The 21,269-nt window shown below is 39.7% G+C and overlaps 1 protein-coding gene across 2 annotated transcripts; it reads left to right on the forward strand.

Moving 5' to 3' along the window:
- The first annotated feature begins 419 nt into the window (after nt 1-419).
- Nucleotides 420-21,263, forward strand: LOC139454225 (uncharacterized). 2 transcript variants are annotated; one of them, XM_071235805.1, is made up of 9 exons: nt 420-487; nt 12,535-12,618; nt 16,501-16,587; nt 17,449-17,571; nt 18,245-18,382; nt 18,846-18,906; nt 20,390-20,457; nt 20,798-20,889; nt 20,998-21,263. In XM_071235805.1, the coding sequence occupies exons 1-9, from the start codon at nt 458-460 to the stop codon at nt 21,113-21,115; spliced, it is 801 nt and encodes a 266-aa protein (XP_071091906.1). In that variant the 5' UTR covers nt 420-457; the 3' UTR covers nt 21,116-21,263. The 2 variants fall into 2 exon arrangements, with proteins under 2 accessions (XP_071091906.1, XP_071091907.1); XM_071235806.1 differs by lacking the exon at nt 420-487 and adding an exon at nt 12,076-12,161.
- Nucleotides 21,264-21,269: the final 6 nt, after the last annotated feature.

A 21,269-nucleotide genomic window follows, 5' to 3' on the forward strand; every position in this document is an offset into this window, starting at 1 on the left:
CAAAGTGGTGAACATCTAAGACCTGCATCACTTCAGACTTTCCTCCCACATCAAGCTGACACGGAATACTATTCAAGACGGCGTTAAACCCAACTACCTCACTCACTCTTGTGTATGGTTCCGTTTGGTTAACTGGGTTTGTGTTGTGATTGCTTCCGGCTTAGATTTGAAATTTGTTTAGAAGAATGTTACTCTGTTCAACCCAAACATCGTGAAAATATCATGCAACCGTATTATCCTTTTGGAAAATAATTGCAAACTACAGACCAACCTGTTGATTTCCAATGTATCCAGAAGCCTTGACCATATACGGCAAGCTCCTTCCCAGCGCGTGACACCTTCGTTACACTCTCGGTAACATAGAGAGCTCCGGGAACGTACTATCGCTGTGAGGAGCTTGCATATACGGGTGTATAATCCCTGCCGGAAGTTAAAAAAACTGTCAAAGCAATAAACCATGCAGAACCGTAAACCGCCGCATGAAACGGTATGTACCATACATTACATACAGTGAAGTATTTAAAACAATGCTGTGCTCAACTGTGCAGTGAGCAAGGTCAGTGCGTGATTTATCACTTCTATACTACGCCTATAGCTAAAGGAGATAATCGCTCAATGCGCAATAGTTTATTCTTACGAAATATAGACCGGTTAACTTTAGCGAAATGGGATCATTTTTAGCTCTTTAAAAACAAAATGAAGAAATTTCATGGGTTATCAGCATTACGAAAAGTGACTAAGTCTCAGAATAGCAAGACGATTTTGAAGTATCTCTTATTGTTGGAAAAGATAAACATCAACATTTCACGAACATTTCACATGATTTGTATGTTTCGTTTCGGTAACTGTGTGGCTTGAAATTTCAAAGTAACCAACATGTCGACTTACACGCTATAAAATTAACTTCTCCCGTATACTTCCCCGCCTTAAGGGCGGGGAAGAATAAAGTCATAACTTAGTTCGGACATGCGGATAGCACACATATTATTTTCTTAATACAATGACCTCCCTTTGGTTAAAGCCCCACCCTGACTATAAATAGCCCGCAAGGTGGCGGTGTTTCAGTTTCGAACAATGACTGACAATGTAAACACAACGGAGTGTCGGGAGACGTTTTTTGAAAACCATACGGGAACCAGATCACCATTGACCGTCAAACTTCGTATCAACTTGAATGACAAACCATGGATACAACAAATGGCTCCACATCAAGATATAAGTCAATAAACTTTCTGTAGTTTTATCCTAAAAAATCGAATCGATCGTGTTTGGCGTCTGCATCGATCACAGTGGGCGGAGCTTATTTACGTTTGCGCTATAAATAGCAAAGCACATGGTCATGTGTACATGTGGCACATTTAATGCATTTGTGGTCAAAGTGTATTGTGTTGTATATTTTTACGGCAGAACAGCAGCAGAACATCAGTTTCAGTTAATGTAACAGTCACGATACTTAAATACGAAATTTACGACGCGATTCTTTCAGTTCAATCCGAAAATTACAGATATTTGTTTAGTTTTGGTCATTTGCATTCAACAGTTAGATTTGTGCCACACAATAATCAGTTTATATTCATAAAACGTAAATTATTACAGAGATTTTTCAACTAGTGTTTAGGAAGGGGCCTAATTTGAAGCACCAGAAGTTGCGCCAATATTTCTCAGCTTGACTACAATAGATGCATATGTTACGTGTATCAACATAAAAATGCACATAAGCAACTGGTAAAAAAAGTAACTGAATATACTTGATGTTTTGGCCTACAGAAGGCGTATCCGGATAATATTGTACTTACGATAAACGAAAACTCCAATACACATATTCCAAGACAACTTTAATTATGAATTTCCTTTTCTTTCACAGAATTTTCACACACAAAACTGAGTTTGATCATTAGATCCACACTTGTTACATGTATTTTTTGTTCGTGGTACTTCGCGCACAAGTTTTAAAATACAATCTGGGATCCCTTTCCCGTTTTGTCCACACCAATCCTTCATTTGCTGCAACGTATAATTCCGTTTCTTCAAGTCCAAGTATCTACGATCTCTCCAAACACTTCGTTTATTTAGCTCAGTCCAGAAACACTGTGTTCGAATCGACGAATTTCTGCAACATGCTGGCCGCACCATTCCTTAACTGCGATTGTCTGTGCCGTGTCACGCATGATTGACAAAAGAAGTGTGAACATACATATTCGGCTTCATCTGGTTCCACAATGAAATCTCGCTGTGACACTGAATCACTACTCCCAAGAATCGGCACTGAATTTGTCAAAGTTTCTGTTGCACTTGCAAGGGCGGGAAGAGAGGCGCCATCTTGTCGATTCGAGTTGTGAATCGGAATGAAGTCATCTTGAATTGGAACTTTCTCCACGATAAAGTCACCAATGTCACAATCGAAATGACCAAAGGCTTCCTGATTATCTCGAATAACTCTTCGTCAAATTAGGATTTACATGAAAATGTTTTGTTGCCCATATTGAAGACCAGCGAAATTGCAAAGTTCTTGTCAGTTGTAAGCAGCAACTCGATGCACTCATGGGGCGTGGTTGCTAGGAGATCGCGAGGTCAGAAAGGGGAAAACAAAAAGTTTTATAAAGTAATAAAAGAAATCCGCGGTGCAATCCCAAAGTACCATGTACAGGATATTTTTGAATAATAATATTCACGAAAAAAAAATCTTTTCTAAAAGTGCAAATTAATTTATTAATTCATCCCAAGGTCGTAACCCTGATCACGTGGTGGGTATTTGGAAGGAATCTTGTGATGAAGCCGTGAGTGAGGCCGTGTGTATAACATTGTTGAATTCAACTGACCAGGAAGGTTGTTGAGGCACATTATAGTCCGGTAATTAAAGGTTTATTTTTCATGAAGGTTCAACAAAATTGACGGAAAAGGTTTTTTAACACATTTCACTGCCTTGATAGGTTTACTTTAAAAAAAAAAATAGTTTACCAAAATTTGACTTGGGGAAACACCCAAAATAGGTCAAATCCAAGATGGCCGCCATCAATACAAACGAAAATCGAAAAAGTAAAAAAAAAAGAATCAATCAAAATCTAAAAATGGATGATGACTCTATTTATAATCAACTTCATAAGATTAAGACAGGGGAATATATATTTAACAATTTTAAAGTGAAATCTTACACAGAAATAAATTACGGCTGCCCGAAATGTGAAAAAAATGCAATTGTTCCATATCGGACTACAAAATACTTAACACGGGCTTATAAAGAGGGAATAACCCTGCAATACTACAGTTTACAAGTCAAACTTACTATCAATTTAAATGTCTAAAGTTCAAGACAGTCGCACTCATATATTGGACATGAAGAGACGATTATTCAGTAATGTCAGAGAAGTCATGACTTGGTCCATTTGAAAATGTCATCCCTTTGCATTGTCAACATGCTGAGGTACATTGTAGACAAAATAATTCTGCATGAGCATGTGTTTTCATCACACTTTCCAGTGCAATTGTATCTGATTATTTTCAACAGAAATTTAGGAGTGACAGCTTGGTGCCTTGTGATTGGTTTCAATATAGTGCCCTTGTTGCTCTTGTGAAACGTCCAGCCCCATTCCGTCGCATCCATATTGTTGCCTAGCCAGGTCTGCACTTGGAGTCAGACTCGTTGGCTGGGCAATCTGGCAGCATCTGATGTCGGTGGAAGGTGTCGAAGGGGTAGGTAATTTGAGCTTGATACATACCTTCTCAGTGAATTTTGTCACACGTTCAGAATTCAAATCCAAGCCAGGCATACAGCCGCAGAGGATTGCAAGTGCCTGATTACCAGCCTGCTCGATTTCTGCATGGTTTCCACCTGTCACCATGAAAACCTTTGAATATTCCTGAGACCATCCCTATGCCATATGGCCTCAATGTTGTGTCGGTCCCTGACAATGCATGTACAAAGAGCAAAGAATGGCTGAGATTAGGATCAAGGATCATCTGTAGGATGAAGATGTCAGTGATCTTTGTACTTGTCTGAAGAAAGATGGCCTCCAGTTATTCTCTGATGGGTCTCATCCTTGGTAAAAAAAACACCACAATAACCATCAACACGATAAGAGCATTGCAGAAGTGGTTCCTCAAGAAATGAGCCCGCACAGCTTGTGACACAGATTTGCCGGACAACATCTGATCTGTACTACCCTCTGAATATACTTGAGTGATGATCTCCTTTAACACAGATCCAGCCATCAGATTCCCAACTGTACCCACAAAACTCATCTAAGTATGGAATCCCCCCAAGACCAGGGCTATTCGATGCAAGGGGCTCTCAGCTGGCCGTGATTCGATGATCATGTATGCAATTCACCAAAGTTGCTGGTCGATTGTAATAACCGGTGTGATTCCATGTCGTCTGGCATATTTTGAAATATACTCCAGCGTTGATCTGACACAGGATTCGTCACATGGTGTCAAGTTGATAATCAACAATATCTCAGAGCTCTTCCTGGGGTATGGAATGTCAGAATGGAGCAATTGCGTGCAACCGGAACACAGTGGTCAACACACATAGAAGTGGCGCACTCCACAAACTATCTAGTTTGCTATTCTTTTCATCAAGACAGAAGTCACCAATTGGTGAATAGATAATGTTCGCCAGCACTGCCTTTGGATTTCTTTGTGAGAATGGTTTGACACTGTTGATTTTTTTAACATCATCCAAGTCCACCTTAACTCTTGGTACCCTCCGTCTCACCATCTCGCTCATAGTATGGATTGAGCCAGTCCCATCAAACGTTTTGCTGGCATGATCTATATAACCAGCCTGGTATTGCACGAATGTATCTGCAATGTCTCTAATTAGGTGAACACCATGAGTGGTCACCGAGAATTTTCTAAATTTACGAGGAGCTGAAACCGAGTTGGCTTATCATATCCACTAAATTACGATGACCATATATGTGTTATAGTGTGATACTTTGTCAAACTTGTCGAGGAGGCAGAAATGATGGGGACATTTCGAATGCATTATTGCCTGACCCAATGACGCAGCTCAGCTCTTGATGATAGTTTGAAGGAGGATGAGTAATGCATGTGGGAGGTAATCAAGATTGGTGTCAATCAATGCCATCTGCTCATTGTCGAGATACACATCAACATGTTTCGACATGCTCTCTACCTGCGTATGAATGTATCCTCCTCCAACTTTAATCAAACTGTCCATGTCAGATTTGTCCACCTTTGCAACATTTTCATATGCCGTAAGAGATGCAATGTTAGGTTGTTGCCTGATTTGTTATGAATACCTTGTTCCCATAGTGATTCATGAATTCCCTTTTCAGCTGAGAAGTAGTGTGTAGTTGATCATCACTCAGTGCACTCATTGACTTCATAATGTGATGCAAATTGTCCAAAGGAATCGTTTCATCATCATTCTCTTCCAAGTAATAAATGGCAATCTCAAATGCTGTCATCTAGGACATACACTTCGGTCGACCAAGTCTCCGTTTCTTTGGTGGAGCCTCCCCATGTTCAATACAAGCTGCAGGTATACTTGTCCCTCTCCGAAAATTCTTATCACAAGCATGGTGATGGATAGCTTCTTCAGCTGGTAGATTGTATATGGGCACAATACTTGACTGTACCATCTTGGTCCAATCATCTTGCCTGTTGACACAGTATGTTGCAGACATATGTTGAGTAACTGAAGAGCCATCGCAGGGCTGAAGTACACTTCTATATGGATGTTTGTACAAGTACCACATAGAAAACAGTGAGTTTTAAAATTTAAGGCTTTAACATATGATAAAAAGGTTTCAGCTACTTTGATTGCCTTTGGATTTTTATGCATACTTCGACACTGTCTGTGTACCAACAGGCTACAGTTGTATATGATGTCTGGTGCATCGAATTTACAGCAGCATTTTGCAGTCAACTTCACATAATCCTGGGGTTTGTCCAGGTTAACTGGTTCCATACATAGCAAACAAGTCGCCATCTGTGATCTACATAGGACACCTTCAGTTGAGAATAGTCACCTGCGAATAGTAACAGTTGATAGAAATATGGTTGACATGTGTCCAGATACAAATGTTGCTTTTCCGATTATAGCAAATGATTTTTGTGCTAAATGTCCTGATTATATCTTCTGAATTAACTTTTAATAAAGTTTCTGAGAAGCTAATACCATTTGAGAAAAATAACTGCTTCCCGGAGTTTGGATTATCTCCCTTGATTTTCCTTTAAACGAATGTTGATGTTAATTTTAAGGCTCTGTTTCAAATTTTATATTTATATTTGTTCATATTTTCATCAGTTATTCCTCTCTAGAGCCAATCAACTATATATTATACAAGTTTTCATTTTAGCTATAAAAGAAAAATAGCTTATACATACCTTTATGTTCTTGAGGTCTATCTTTAAGATATTGTATGCTCGGCCGCCATTTTGAAGAAGGGAATACTTTGGGTTTTTTCAATTATATTTGTTTCTAACTTGATTATTTACGTGAAGACAATAAACTGCATGATTTTATATGCAAAACGTCAACATTATAATAAATCGATTCATGTTCTGCAAGAATTACTGATATTAACAAATTTATGTACTTTTTCGTCATTTTGAAGCATTATTTTAAATTTCTATGTGAATTTTCCTTTCAAAATTGTTAAATATACATTCTTTTGCATTTATCCTGGCAAGCTAATATAGATAGACTCATCATAAATGGTTTTTTTGTTATTGGTTCCACGTTTATGACTATTATTACTTTTGTTGGCGGCCATCTTGGATTTGACCTATTTTCGGATGGTTCCCCATGTCCGATTTTGGTAAACTATTTTTTATTTTAATGTATAGGTGCCAAGGCACCAAGATCCAGCAATAAACCTTTTCCGTCAATTTTGTTGAACCTGGTCCTTTTAATTACTGGACTATTATGACAGATGCTCGTCATGGATGGAGAAAAAAATGTATCTGAGAGAAACATTGTTGCTTTGAGCTTCGCGACAAAACATGTGTTCATGCCGAAGTAGTTTACAAGAGAGGATGAGCTGTGCAGCCAGCGACCTGAATAAGCTTGATGAAAATAATGTTGAAATCCATTTTCTCGCACATGATAGAATTAATGTGAACAAATATTTATTTGAACATCGTTTCGAAGTCTGTGAGGCTGTCCGTATTTTAATATTCTTATTTCCATTGCGACGTGAAATAATATAATGTTTTCGTGTCTTAATTTTGCTGCCGCTGTGGAAAATTGCGCACCGATCTATTAAAAGAAATACTACTAGCTCAACTTTATAAAAGAACCAGATCAACTTTATCTTTGTTCCGTTGTTAACTAAAAATTCGCTTCCGAAGCAAAGCGAATCGATCTACATAATAAACAAATTCATAGACTAGATTCTAGTACCAAGTGTTTGAACTTTTTTTTTAAATGTCTTAAAATAACTTACACAATTATTAAAAGACATTTTTTGATAAATAATATATATTTTGTCTCGTCCGGCCGCTCTCTGGTTAGTTTAGGCTTGAAGGGAGAAACACATACAAAAAATATGGATGGCCTTATGCAAATGACACTTGGCATGCCAATCAAGAGGGATCTGGGTCACTGGGACCCGCCATGTTTCACGGATCGAGTTACTTCAGCATAAGGGCTTCATCGGACAAGTGTGACTTTGCCAAAATACATTGCTAGATCTACTTGGCAATTAAAAAATGTCACGGAAACGACAAAAAACTACTTTGATTACTTGAAAATATTTTTGACTATTACCAGGGTTTTCTACACGATCGTTGTCATCCAGATTCCAGATGATGCAAGACGAACACAACGAAGAAAAACATTGTTGAAATCACCGATTGCCTTATATATTGTGAGAAATGCTATTTATAAACTGCAGATATACCGTACATCACAGGATAACGATTGGTGCCCCAACACATATTATGTTTCTTGTTCATTTACACTGCTCATATGCATCACGACAACGTATTTCGTTCTCGTCCAGAGATCTAGAAATATAATTTGTGTGTTAGACTGTGTTGGATAAATCGTGGACATTCCACTGTATCATTTTATGAAGATGTGAAGACGACATGGCAGGTAGGTTTTGAAACCAAAGACGTACGCGTTTGTTGAAAAGTCTTGGAATCGTTTGATAGATATTTATATTACCATTAAAACTTACGTCCTTGTTGTCAAATGACCCACGTGGGAGGGTGTTTACATGACGTCACCCGTTTACGCAATAACCAATGAAATGTGTGTGTTATCATGACGTCATATTGACCTGTCAGATCACTTGTATAAGCTCCGCCCACTAGAGTGCGGTAGTTACTACCGCAGATGGGGCTTTAAGCACAATGCAGCCTCTGAAGTTTGCATGTAGATCCTGAAGGGAGCTTGCACACAGGACGTAAACTCCGTTTGAAATTACCAAGTAAAATGATTCCACTGTTGGAACGCGTCGCAAGTTTGGCACTTTATCCAGACAGGTCCCTTTGACCACAAACTTACACGCATCGAATGTACACGATTGAATTGTCTCTCTTAGACCATGACAAAACAAGTTCCTTCCTAGCGATACTATTGTTACATTATCACAACCATCATGGAGGAAGCGACCATTACAAGAATCTTGAAATTTGCCCCCTAACCCCAAATGTAGATCTCGTGGCGTGTGTGTTCATGTGTGTGTCTTTGGAAATGCCATCATACTGCATTTTGAAAAGTCTCTGATTTACTATTTCCCAGATGAATGTGCCGTTTGTTTGTTTAATCAGATTGGTTCGAGATCGCAGACTAACGGGAAAGCACCCAGCTTCCCCTTACATTCGTACAATACCAATTACAACATACGTAGTTGAAATGTAACAGAAATAACATAATTTAAGTGGTGTAAGACGACAGGCATCACGTGTCTGTAAACATAACGGTCAGTCGGTCGCGCGTTCAACTCCAAGCATGGATGTGGTAGACTATCAACGTGCTATTGCTGTGAGGAGTTTGATGATATTTCATTTGACCTTTTTTGCTGGAGATGAGAAACACAAAATAAGTAAAGACGGCCAATTAAGGCACCCGCGTTTCCGAACAGCATGGTGTTCCATGGCTCACATCTAGGAACTGTTTTCTCAATACAGAAAGATCTCAGGAAAGATTTGGTCATGATCAAGAAAGTAAACTCGACAGCAACAAGAGATTTAGTTTTGCGTCTCGCAATATTTGGGTACGGTACTGGAAATAGGGTTGCCCTTTTGTATAAGTGAGGTGCCCTCCTGTGAACATGACCGTACCAAGGTCCTCCGCTGTACTACCCGTCCTTACAACGACCCTTTCCGACTCATTAAGTCTCTATACAAATCTTATGAGACGTGCATACACAAATGTTTGATCATTATTATAATATTATTCCACAAAGCACATTTAGCGAGGGACTTTCAAAGTACATTCTTCCCGAATTTTAGACAACTCAATGAAATGTATTTCATATTTGACAAAACGCACCATTAACGTTGTCTTCACGTTCAAGGTCAGAGTCTGCGAGTACAATCACGCCAAGGCTTATCTACATCCTCCTACCGATTTTCATGGCGTCTTTGTACTGAGATTGTTCACTCGTCTGTATCTGCATCTTGGCGTGTGTTTTACTTCCGGGTTTTGCCTTCATCAATCATTTGGTAAGGTTGTATTCTGTGATCAAACATGAATTCAAACATGAAATATATGTGAAGGTATTATAAATCATCGACGTTTTCTCTTTGACAAACCGGCTAATTGATTTATTAATTAAACAAATACGTGTTCATTTTACTATTGAATGATTTCACTAGTAATGTTGAAATATGTTTTGTGAAAAGATCATTTACGTTACTCTGCATTGGAAAATACCACATATGTCTATCAAGGTAGTAACTTTAATAGGATTTACCAAAATGAATTGAAAATGCCACCTATATTTTCCCCTTACCCTTATAATTTAGTTCTATTCTACAATAATGTGAACTTATTCAGTTGTAAATTCAAATATACAAAATTTATAACCATAATAGATATAGTTGACAAATTCCTTATTGTGGTTGATTAAAGTGCGGTTTTATTATTCTGTATAGCGGATTGGTCCGTTCCTTGCGATGCAATGAACACCCCTACACCATTAGGGTTAAAACCACATTGGAAAGTATAAGTTGGACACATGTTTGAAGGGAGAAAAGTATTCAAAACTCAATGACGAAAAAGTGACTTCTTAAGCTGAGGATAACGCCCTATTTTATAATGTGACGCTGTTCAACCTTTTTTAACGGAGGTCAAACCAAAGGTAATAAAACAGATCCTTATGTCAGCTTGGGGGCGGGGGGTCGTCTATACCTGTATAGACATGACAGCAGGGGGAGTCATCTATACCTGTATATACATGACAGGGGGAGTCATCTATACCTGTATATACATGACAGGGGGAGTCATCTTTACCTGTATATACATGACAGGGGGAGTCATCTATACCTGTATATACATGACAGGGGGAGTCATCTATACCTGTATATACATGACAGGGGGGGTCATCTATACCTGTATACACATGACAGGGTGAGTCATCTATACCTGTATGTACATGACAGGGGGAGTCATCTATACCTGTATGTACATGACAGGGGGGTCGTCTATACCTGTATGTAGATGACAGGGGGAGTCATCTATACCTGTATATACACGACAGGGGGAGTCATCTATACCTGTATGTACACGACAGGGGGAGTCATCTATACCTGTATGTAGATGACAGGGGGAGTCATCTATACCTGTATATACACGACAGGGGGAGTCATCTATACCTGTATGTACACGACAGGGGGAGTCATCTATACCTGTATGTACACGACAGGGGGAGTCATCTATACCTGTATGTACATGACAGGGGGAGTCATCTATACCTGTATGTACATGACAGGGGGGTCGTCTATACCTGTATGTAGATGACAGGGGGAGTCATCTATACCTGTATATACACGACAGGGGGAGTCATCTATACCTGTATGTACACGACAGGGGGAGTCATCTATACCTGTATGTACACGACAGGGGGAGTCATCTATACCTGTATATATCTGATGACAGATGTTGTTATTTTTTATGTACGATTTTTATATTATTATTTGTTTCAACCACAATCGCAGTGAAAGGCTTACCGAGAAACATGTTCAAAATAGCAAATATTTAAAATATATATAAACGCATATCATATTTTGGCATAAGATTGCAACAATTAAGGAAATCCCGAAATGAACAAACATTTTATATTCTAAAATCCGGTAAACCAATGTGGAAAGGCGTTTTTTTTAACGAAAATAGATAGCTTCCCCTATATCGTAGTTTAAATATTTTTGTAAGGTCATTCACGGGACCATGTAACAAATAATAATCACAAACAAATTCGCCTTTGGCCTCGACTTGTCAACAACACTTAGCAGTCTCCGATATGAAGTTTAAATTCTCGCACAACGTTCACTTCTCGTAACATATATAAAGTGTGCGCCAATTGAACTCGGCATCGATAATAATGACGTTTCGCGTGCGCATCTATAGATAACCGGATTTGTCCCATTATTGGCCGCTGCCTGTAGTTTAAACGCGCGTTAGGCTTGTGTCGCGTACTAGTCTGTCATACAGACCCTGAAACTAATATAACTAAAACAGCCCATGCAAGTCTATAATGTTTGGCAAGTCTAGATTATAGCAGTATCTGGAAAATCTGAAAATTAAGAAAGTCGCTGGGCTCTTTTTTTTATATTTTATAACTTTAAGTTAACAACTGTTTTTTTTCTGTAAAGTATGTTCATTTCAGAGACAAGATGTTAGTCTAGTCGCGTACCAACAGTGGAACCGGTTTCGCCCGCAATATCACGAATTTCGCCGTTTGAAGATTTAACTGATGGAGATGCATTCACCAGTATGTCGTTAACCTTTCTTTAACCTTTTCAACGCAAACATCGCAATATTTTCCAGACTGGGCAAATGTCTAACTAAATGAATTAAAAGTGGCAAGCTTGCGTCGCGTACCAACAATGGAACCAGTTTAAGTAGCGTCCATGCAGTTGTCGTTATGACCAGCTACAGAACGCTTTACGACAAAATGGCGGCGCCCATGGAATCTCTTTGAGAGGAAGAAATCGAAATGAAATTGTTCTTTTTATTCATGGTAAGGAGTCCACCACTGAAACTTTTAGTACAGCGTTTTTTCTGATGCGTGCTTTGACATAACTGAAAACCATGTATCGTGGATTATATTGGATAGCTCTAAATAAATTATTCGCTACCCCTGTCGCCTAATGTTGGATAAATGTTAGAGGAGATAATGATCATGAATCTATCTGTCTATAGACTGTCTGTGAACCAGTGAAAAAATGACAAGTGTATTGTATACACCACTTATTACATGTTGTCATGTCTTTGAAGAGTGATTACTGATAGTAATTTAAGCATTAAATTAAAAAATACACCCCAGGGTAAAGGAAAAACAATATTTCACCCTTTATCATGTTTATACTTTTAATGCAGATGTTATATTTCAGGTTTTTCTCTGGGCAACTGAACTAGCTCAAGCCAACCGATGCTCCAGGGAGAGCTCCAAGATTGTACGCAATGTGATCAGATTTGTAAGTTTGGTGAAAAAACCCACAGTTGTCATGGTGGTGGTATGATAATGTGATTATTCTGGCATTTCAGTTTACCTAGCCATGAGTATTATAGTTTGCAAGGATGAAGATGATTTGCTGCAGTGAGACAAACTTTCAAATCTGTGAACCCGATTAATACAATACAATAAACACAGGATGTAAAGTTTTAGGATTTATTCAGTATATACCTGATATATAGCATGTATATCTGTGCTGATATGTAGTCATCAGCTGCAGTGCCAGGACCAAGGGGCCGAATTGGTGAAGACCCTGGACAAACAGTAACAGATGTATATATGTAGGTAGTAGGAATCTAAAACTGTATCAGATTTCCAGAAGCAGCCTTCCATAGTGGCTGGGAGAGTGATGTTGATATGTAGGGTCATGGTAGAAGCGACTGCTCGGGTCTCGTGAGGATTGGACATGACAGGCAGAGGCTATCCAGCAAAAGTGTTGGGCTGTAGGATGGTCAAGTGAAGCCCAAATCAGATTGTATTATGGGAAACTTCAGTTGTGGCTGCTGTGTGGAAAGTGTAATGAAGAATCTTTTCTGGAAGTCACAAAGTGGTCATGCGGCCTCAAGGTAGATATGAAGTGCTTGAACTGGACATAAAGAGATGTCCTCATTGTCAGCAGGGCTCAGGATTGACACCTGTGACAAAATGGAAACAGATGATCTGGTTGGCCGGGAAGCTGATTTTTCGCAATAAAATTCCATCATAGTCCCAGAAAAACTCAAACTGGGCCCTGTTTATTTTTGGTCTTGAAGTGGTGGTGGGCTAGGTGATGTCAAAAGTGTGACAGTAGGCTTCATATGCTTTCCACTGGTGGTCGTAGAGGGTCTTTTTAAAGGTATGGTCAGCTTCCGTGATGGTCTTTTTTACTCTCTTGGAATATGAGATCTTTGATCAAGTTGTAGTAGCAATGACTGAGTTGATCGCAACAAGATAAGTAGCCAAAGTAGACCCTAATAGCTAAGTTGAGCTTCCTTAACGGTTACTCTTGGAAAACTTGGTGCAACAAGTGACCTCTGTAGATGGCCAAACGCAAAGATGGGGAGTTTTTGGTGACAGGTCGAACAGCTGGGAGTGAGGCTGAAGGTGAAGGTGGTCCCTTAGTGGAAGACGATGGAACTTTCTTTCTGCAAGTTGGACCAACGTCGTGAACCCACTCCGAGTTGGCCAAAAGGGCACGACCAAAAGTTAGCAGACTGGTTGACGCCATTTTCTGCATGACCCATGGTAGAACAACACTTGGGGGAAAGGCGTTGGCATAGAAGCCTTCTCCCGAGATTGCTAGAGCATCGTGGTCCCAGGCTTGAGGATCAGGGATGGGAGAGACGAACTGGGATAGCTGAGCATTGAACTGGGTTGTGAACATGTCAACGTCTGGGCATTGGTAAAGTTGGCAAATCCACCTGAAGAATAATGAGTGGAAGACGTTCTGTCTGTTTGGGATAGGGAGATGCTGTTACCTATACACAATCCAATGAAGACCAAGAGCAGGATCCATGTTCTCATAACTGCCCGAAGATGAGGTGGGAGATGGTTGATGGTTGAGACTACCAGCTGGCGCAGGTACAGCCACCAGAGGAACAGGAACCATCGAGAAGAAGAACGGCCTGTGCGGAAGTCAAAGAAACCAGATCAGGTACTACAGATAGTTTGGATTGAGTCTGGAGGGCAGAGGTCACTGCCTGAAGGAGCTGTAACAATTTCAGTGCCGGATCATGAGCTTGGTCTTGATGGTCCCATGCAATAGGGAGCGGATGTGTGGATGGAGTGAGCGTCACTGAAGGTACTGTTGGTACAGTAGGAGGCAGCCAATCTTCAGGTGGAGAGCGGCAATCCACATGACTGTTGATCCCGATGAGGAGAGAGAATAGGACGAAGTGTTAGCATAACCATGCCAAGAAGCGTCAGAGTCCTTACCAAAGCATTGATCCTGTAAGCAACGATCCCCAGAGCTGAGACAGTTGATCTTGAGGAGAGCGATCCTTAGTGCGATGACTGTGAGAACGACTATTCCTGATACGGTGACGCTTGGACAAAGCACGAGATTGATCCTTGCTCAATTGATCTTCAGTAGAGGGTGAACTCGTTCTACTGGTGGAAGCCTTAGACATCACTGTTGATTCTGAAGTGGTAGTAGCTTCTGTTGATGATGAGCAATCGACATCAACAGAGCAGGAGACGGGAGTTGACTAGTAGCAAGCGGTCTAGGAAAGCTCAAGGGATCGATCAACGTCTAATACCCCATTCACATGCAAAACAGACCCGTTTATAATAGGTCTTCAGCAACCCATGCTTGCAGTAAAAGGCGACTATGCTTGTCATCAAGAGGCGACTAACGGGATCAGGTGGTCAGGCTCACCGACTTAGCTGATTGCATGTCATCGTATCCCAATTGTGAGGATCAATCCTAATGTCAGTCACTGGATTGTCTGATCCAGACTCGAACATTTACAGACCGCCATCATATAGCTGGAATATTGCTGAGTGCGGCATTAAACAACAAACAAATAACATGCACAGCTATTACTCGTAAGTAATTTTGTACATGTGTAACTATACATACGGACCCATGAAGATCCAGGGTAGAATAGATCGAATAGATAGATGCTTGTCATATAGCTGAAATATTGCTGTGTGCGGCGTTAAACAACAAACAAACCATACCTACATGTGTATATGTACAATTACTATGCCATGTATGCGTTCACATGAAAATTAACTAAGGTGTGTAAATAAGGTATGTAAATGGTGTAACTGTAAGGCACACAAATTTATCAGCCTGTTCACGACTTTCAACATGAAAAGGTTGTTTTCAAATCAAAGTCGAATGTGAAGAGAGTTACGTTACAGCTATGCACGGAATGATAGTGCATGGCCCATTTGTTTGGAAGGTGACCATGGTGATGCTGGGATGTGTTCGGAAGAATGGTTTTTAAAAGCTGGGAACTTTCTTCAAGCGCATTTTCACATCTTCCTCGAAAGAAGAAAGAAATGCATAGTCTGAGATTGGATAAGTTTAAAAGATACTGAAATACTTTAAAGTGAATTGTTTGACATGGTCACAGACTGTTTAGCATCCTTGAAATCCAGGCCTATATATAAGGGATGGGTATTAGTAGGTTGGTTGTGATGAAGTTAGTCTGAGGCTGTCTCCACCAGATATATATACGGCCACAATAACCAAGCATGTATGAGCACCGAAACTAATTTAAAATGTATTTATTTTAACTTAGATGAAAATCAGGAATGAAAAATACATCTCCATCACATCTGTTACAAATAAATGCAAACCTGTTCCGAGTGAAGCCAAGAGGCAGCTGGAGACAACAAATGTAAATGCACATGTACTCAGCTTATTACGCACGTCAAGATGCAGAAAGCGAATGAAACATTGATTTAAAGGTTGATTGAGGTTGTTTCCTTAAAGAACAACCCTTGTAATAGCATCATTTTGTTGAACATAGCAGTTTTCCTATATACAGACACTCATTTACTTTGAGGAAAGGATTCAGGGGCTGTGGGGGAGCCTTTGGGTTATGTGTTCACTTGTCACGCTGAAGACCAGGTTTCAATTCCCCACATAGGTACAAAGTGTGAAGCCCATTTCTGGTGTTCCATGCTGTGCTATTGCTGGAATATTGCTAAAAGCATTATCAAACCATACTCACTCACAGGAAAATGTTTAAAATATTTTTGTATCATCCCTAAAATATTATTGACATAATAGTAAGACTAAGAACATAACGTTCAGGATATAAATATGTTAAAGATTGTTTCTTCTGTTTTCATCAATTGGAAGTCTTTTAAATATTTTCATTTCAAGTGTGATATTTATTTTATTCCACAGAAACTATGGGATATATACAAGGAGGTTGACAGTCAGATGCCAGATTCATGTCCCTTTTCCCTGCAGAGAGACATCTACTATGAACAGGTACTGTGTAACCATGGTAACATGTCAGTAGGTAATGCTAGGAGGTGAGGTGAAATGGGGTTTAACATCATGTCCAACATTATTGCACTTATATAGTTGCATGTGTTAGTGCGTGTGTGCGTGCGTGCGTGCGTGCGTGAGTAAGTATGGGTGTGTGCTTGTACTAATCCGGACTGATGCCGATTTATAGTGCTAGTACACCGTAGTGCTGCAGTTTCACATGAATACCCCACTCAGACACAGTATACTGACTCCGAGCTGACCAGTCCTTGTTTTAGCCCCTTAATGCTGAGCGCCAGACAGGGTAACAAGTACCTTCTTTTAACGACTTTTGGTATGGCGCGGCTGGGAATCGAACCCCGACCACTCCGGGTAGACGCTGTACCACTAGACCGTGGAGGCGGTCCAATGCTAGGAAGGGACTAGGATACACATGAACTTAAGGTGATAAGCAGTATCTGAGTATGCACCCTGATTAATTCTGTCAAACTGGAGACCTTGGACTGTGCTTTGCGGGTTGTTTACTAATAAAATTTTAGTATAGGAGAATTTTAACCACAGCTAAAAGAAATTGATCTGTTGTTGATTGAAAGATGCGTCTGAACGACATCGTGTAAACATATACAAAATAGCAAGGACATTATTATTCATCTTTCAGAACTGACACTTCTTCATTGACAGAGTGAAAGATTTGCTGTTTAGAATGTTTACTCACTTCTATTGCTCCATGCTGATTGACAGTTTAGACAGTTTAGCTGATGCGAGGATTTGTCAAGTTTGACTGAGAGATGTCTCGAATCAGAATAAAAGATCTGATTATTATGAGATTGAGGAGCACTACGTGGCAATTTCTTATTTCAGGAGCACCACAAAATGATGGAGTCCTACAACAAATGGAAGTGTGATTACTGTGGTAAAGCTTTCCTGGCCGAGCCCTTCATTGACCGCCACTTTGACCGGAGACATCCTGATAGTATCCAGCAGGTAACGCACTGCACCCCTCACACCAGCCACAGTTGCTGACTTGACTTTCAGTTTTAAGTCATCTACTTGTCTTGTCGTATGCTTGTCATCAACATGCTAATCCGACAAACAGAATTTGTCCGACCTTCCTGATTTTGTGTTATGGTACCATGGTGATTAGGATTGCAACTCCTGTGGTTTGTTTGGACCAGACTTGATTATTTTCAGGCTGCGGTGATCGTCGTAATATAGCATGTATAGCTGTCTCATTGCTGACTTTCAAGAAGCAGCTATAACTCACTGCATCTCCTTGATTATTGTGATGTGCATTGTCTCTTGTCTTGCATTCTCCCTCCTCTGTTTCCAACTGTGTAGGACATACTATATGTCACACAATTATTGTCTGTTGTCTTGCATTCTCCCTCCTCTGTTTCCAACTGTGTAGGACATACTATATGTCACACAACTATTGTCTGTTGTCTTGCATTCTCCCTCCTCTGTTTCCAACTGTGTAGGACATACTTTATGTCACACAACTATTGTCTGTTGTCTTGCATTCTCCCTCCTCTGTTTCCAACTGTGTAGGACATACTATATGTCACACAACTATTGTCTGTTGTCTTGCATTCTCTGTCCTGTGTGTGTATCGTTGTTTAGGATATACTATGTGTAACACAACTGTTGTCTCTTACAGACTCCCTCCTCTGTGTGTCTCAGTGACTACTGTGATGTCTACCGTTGCGATGTGCTCTCCGGCCATCGTACAGCAGACTTCTGGGACATGAAGCTGTGTATTGAGGATGATATTGTAGAGATGAAGGACAAATGCAGGGTCAGATGATTTTATTGTGTCTCACATCTTCTGTGTAAGCATTACTTTGTATGGAATTGAAATGTCATCATGTCTCCCCACAAACTTGTCTATCATGCTTATCTCATGTATCTGGTGAATTTTTAATATTTCCTAACAAGAGTCAATTTTGCCCATATATGTTTAAGAAACATTTTTACTGATGAAAATGAGCAAAATCAAAATGATTTATGATAGTGGGTTGTTGGCGATAATAGGGTGCTGGTGATAATTACTACTTGGCAATTAACTGGTCGCTAGCCAGTAGGGAAATATTGAAATACAAAACCCTAAGATGTATGCTCCTCTGCCTTATGCCAAACATATTTTGAAGGACTGTGTGAAAATCGGACATTTAGATTCCAGCCAGACTACACTTCTACAAGTGAAACAGTACTGTTGGTTAATAAATCCACATCACCACTGGCACTGTTGTTTCTTGCAGGCATATATGGCTCAGTGTATTCCCAAGAATTTATCACAAAATGTCACAAGAAAGTTATCAGGTATGTAGTTTTTGCTCTTGTTCAAGTGTATAAGGTGGCAGTAGTCTCATTATTCCAAGCTCTTAGGGAAAACGCAGCAGTAGTAACCTGCTTCTGGACATTGACTACATTAACTACACTTCCCATATCTGACACTGTAACAGCCTCAGTGCCATCATTAACAACACTTCCCACATCTGACACTGTAACAGCCTCAGTACCATCATCAACAACACTTTTCCACATCTGACACTGTAACAGCCTCAGTACCATCATTAACAACACTTCCCACATCTGACACTGTAACAGCCTCAGTGCCATCATTAACAACACTTCCCACATCTGACACTGTAACAATCCTCAGTGCCATCATTAACAACAGTTCCCACATCTGACACTGTAACAGATGCAACCAAGGTTTGGATTGTGAAAGGCAGGATGATGAACCTGTGTGTCCTATGGTTGAAAAAAGTGACCTGCTCCTGGTGATAGAAGTCCTCACCATTATGAACCTGGTGCAGTGTCATCGTTAGAAACACATGTTTCTGGATACAGATGGGTTGACAATTTTAACCAGAGCTTCAGATTCATGTGATAAAAGGTGGCAATCTAAATTATCATCTATTCCTGATTTCTTTTGGAAATTTTCATACATACTTACACCCGAGCATGCTCAACATGTCTACTTTTCTTGTTGTTTGGACAAGAAAAGTTTCAAAATGTATGACATGTTTTTTCTAGTGATGTCTCCATCAACACTTGATTGACACTACCAGGCAGCATGGTTTCTTAACTGGAAGCAATCCTGGTTTCCAATATGAATTTAATAAAAGAATAAAAAATATCTTAGGTATATTTCTTTACTCTTCCCTGGTGTTGCGAATGCATGAAAACCTCTTGAAACAGAGACTGAAGTGCACTTTTTTTTGTGGACATTTTGAAGTACTGTTTCAGATTCTTTATTTTTGTTTTTGCAATGTTTGTCTTAGGATTATAGATACATTGTTTGGATGAGATTGTAATAAAAATGGAGCTGCCTACATAGTTCATTGGTTGCTTGATCTGTGCATATTGTGCATTGTTTTACAATGAAGTTAAGTCAATGTGACCTGCCGATATTCATGTATGTGTCCCCATTACTTAATGGCTTGAATACAGCTTATGTAAGACAGAGAGGCCCAAAAGGCATGTATTCATGGAAATGATACACAAAGAGCCTGAGTCAAGGTTCGAGGTCTTTCTCCGAAAGTATACACGAGAATGCAACCTCTGGCCTTTTGTTTTTCAATGAGCAGTTCAGTGCAACAGTTGCACATGCATGTCAGGATGTATTATTACCTAGAAAGAATTCATACTCAGAGCAACAAAGTGAGGTCACAAGATTTATATGTGTTTTTTTAAGAGTCCTACGCGAAAGAGCAGTTTGGTATATATTGTACCTGTCTAAACAAGTACAAGTATGTGTTTCCCATCCTATGAGCTACACACTTCTTGACTGTTGCAGATGAGTTGGATGAGGCCGTCTGCTCCTACCTGACCTGCAGCAAGTACTGGGATGTGCCAGTGGCCGGGGTCAGTGTCATCTCTACTCATGTGTACAGTACAATTACACACTGTTGAACCAGATGGTACATGATTACTGGACAAAAAAGATATGTTAGTCGACTTCCCCTGATGTTGGTCTTTGGATCCACATTGTCCAACACCAGATTATCCCAGATAACTTGAATAGGTGCATCAGACACAAAGTTTGTTTCATACATCAATAGAATTATTATGGGAACTATAAATATCAACCATTTGTTTCGTACTCGTTTCATTTTTTCATCCAAAAAGAAAGCCTTCTTGATTGTATTGGATTAATTGATAACTGTGCTTTCACAAGATATTGTAAAGTTTTCCTTCTTTCTAGTCGGATGCTGCAACGGCAATGTACATCATCATGTCCATCCTCATCACCTTCAGCGTCCTAGTCTACTACTGCATATTCTACCAGTATTTTTAGTAAGTACAACAAAGCTGAAGTGTGGGTTCTAAGGGCTAAAGTACATTTACCAAACTAATATTTGTTAATAAGGAAAGCTAATGAAAACAATTATTTATTTTTTTCAGCACGGACGCTTTTTCTGACAACATATCATATGACCCAATTATTAAGAATCATCGAAGTTACAGCATCAACTCTCCAAAAGGTGACATACGACAACGATCTCAACATGGTTCACCCTGAAATAACATTTGTGAATGTACATTGTGTGTCAAGGCCTTGAAAGCTCTACAGCATGGTGTTTTCTTCCCTTCTTGACAGATTGAACCAAGATTGACAAACCACCTTCATCTTGAATTATTTATTATGGAATTTTTATAAATAAAAACATATACAC

This window comes from Haliotis cracherodii, unplaced genomic scaffold, assembly GCF_022045235.1.
Source record: "Haliotis cracherodii isolate W230 unplaced genomic scaffold, xgHalCrac1.p SCAF_10, whole genome shotgun sequence".
Taxonomy (NCBI): Eukaryota; Metazoa; Mollusca; class Gastropoda; order Lepetellida; family Haliotidae; genus Haliotis; species Haliotis cracherodii.

Bases quoted from the DNA above. Each gene is read 5' to 3' on its own strand.
- LOC139454225 (XM_071235805.1), top strand. From the start codon at position 458: ATGCAGAACCGTAAACCGCCGCATGAAACG. The intron at 17,572-18,244 runs GTAACGCACTGC...TGTCTCTTACAG, and splicing joins ATCCTGATAGTATCCAGCAG to ACTCCCTCCTCTGTGTGTCT. The intron at 18,907-20,389 runs GTATGTAGTTTT...TGACTGTTGCAG, and splicing joins TGTCACAAGAAAGTTATCAG to ATGAGTTGGATGAGGCCGTC.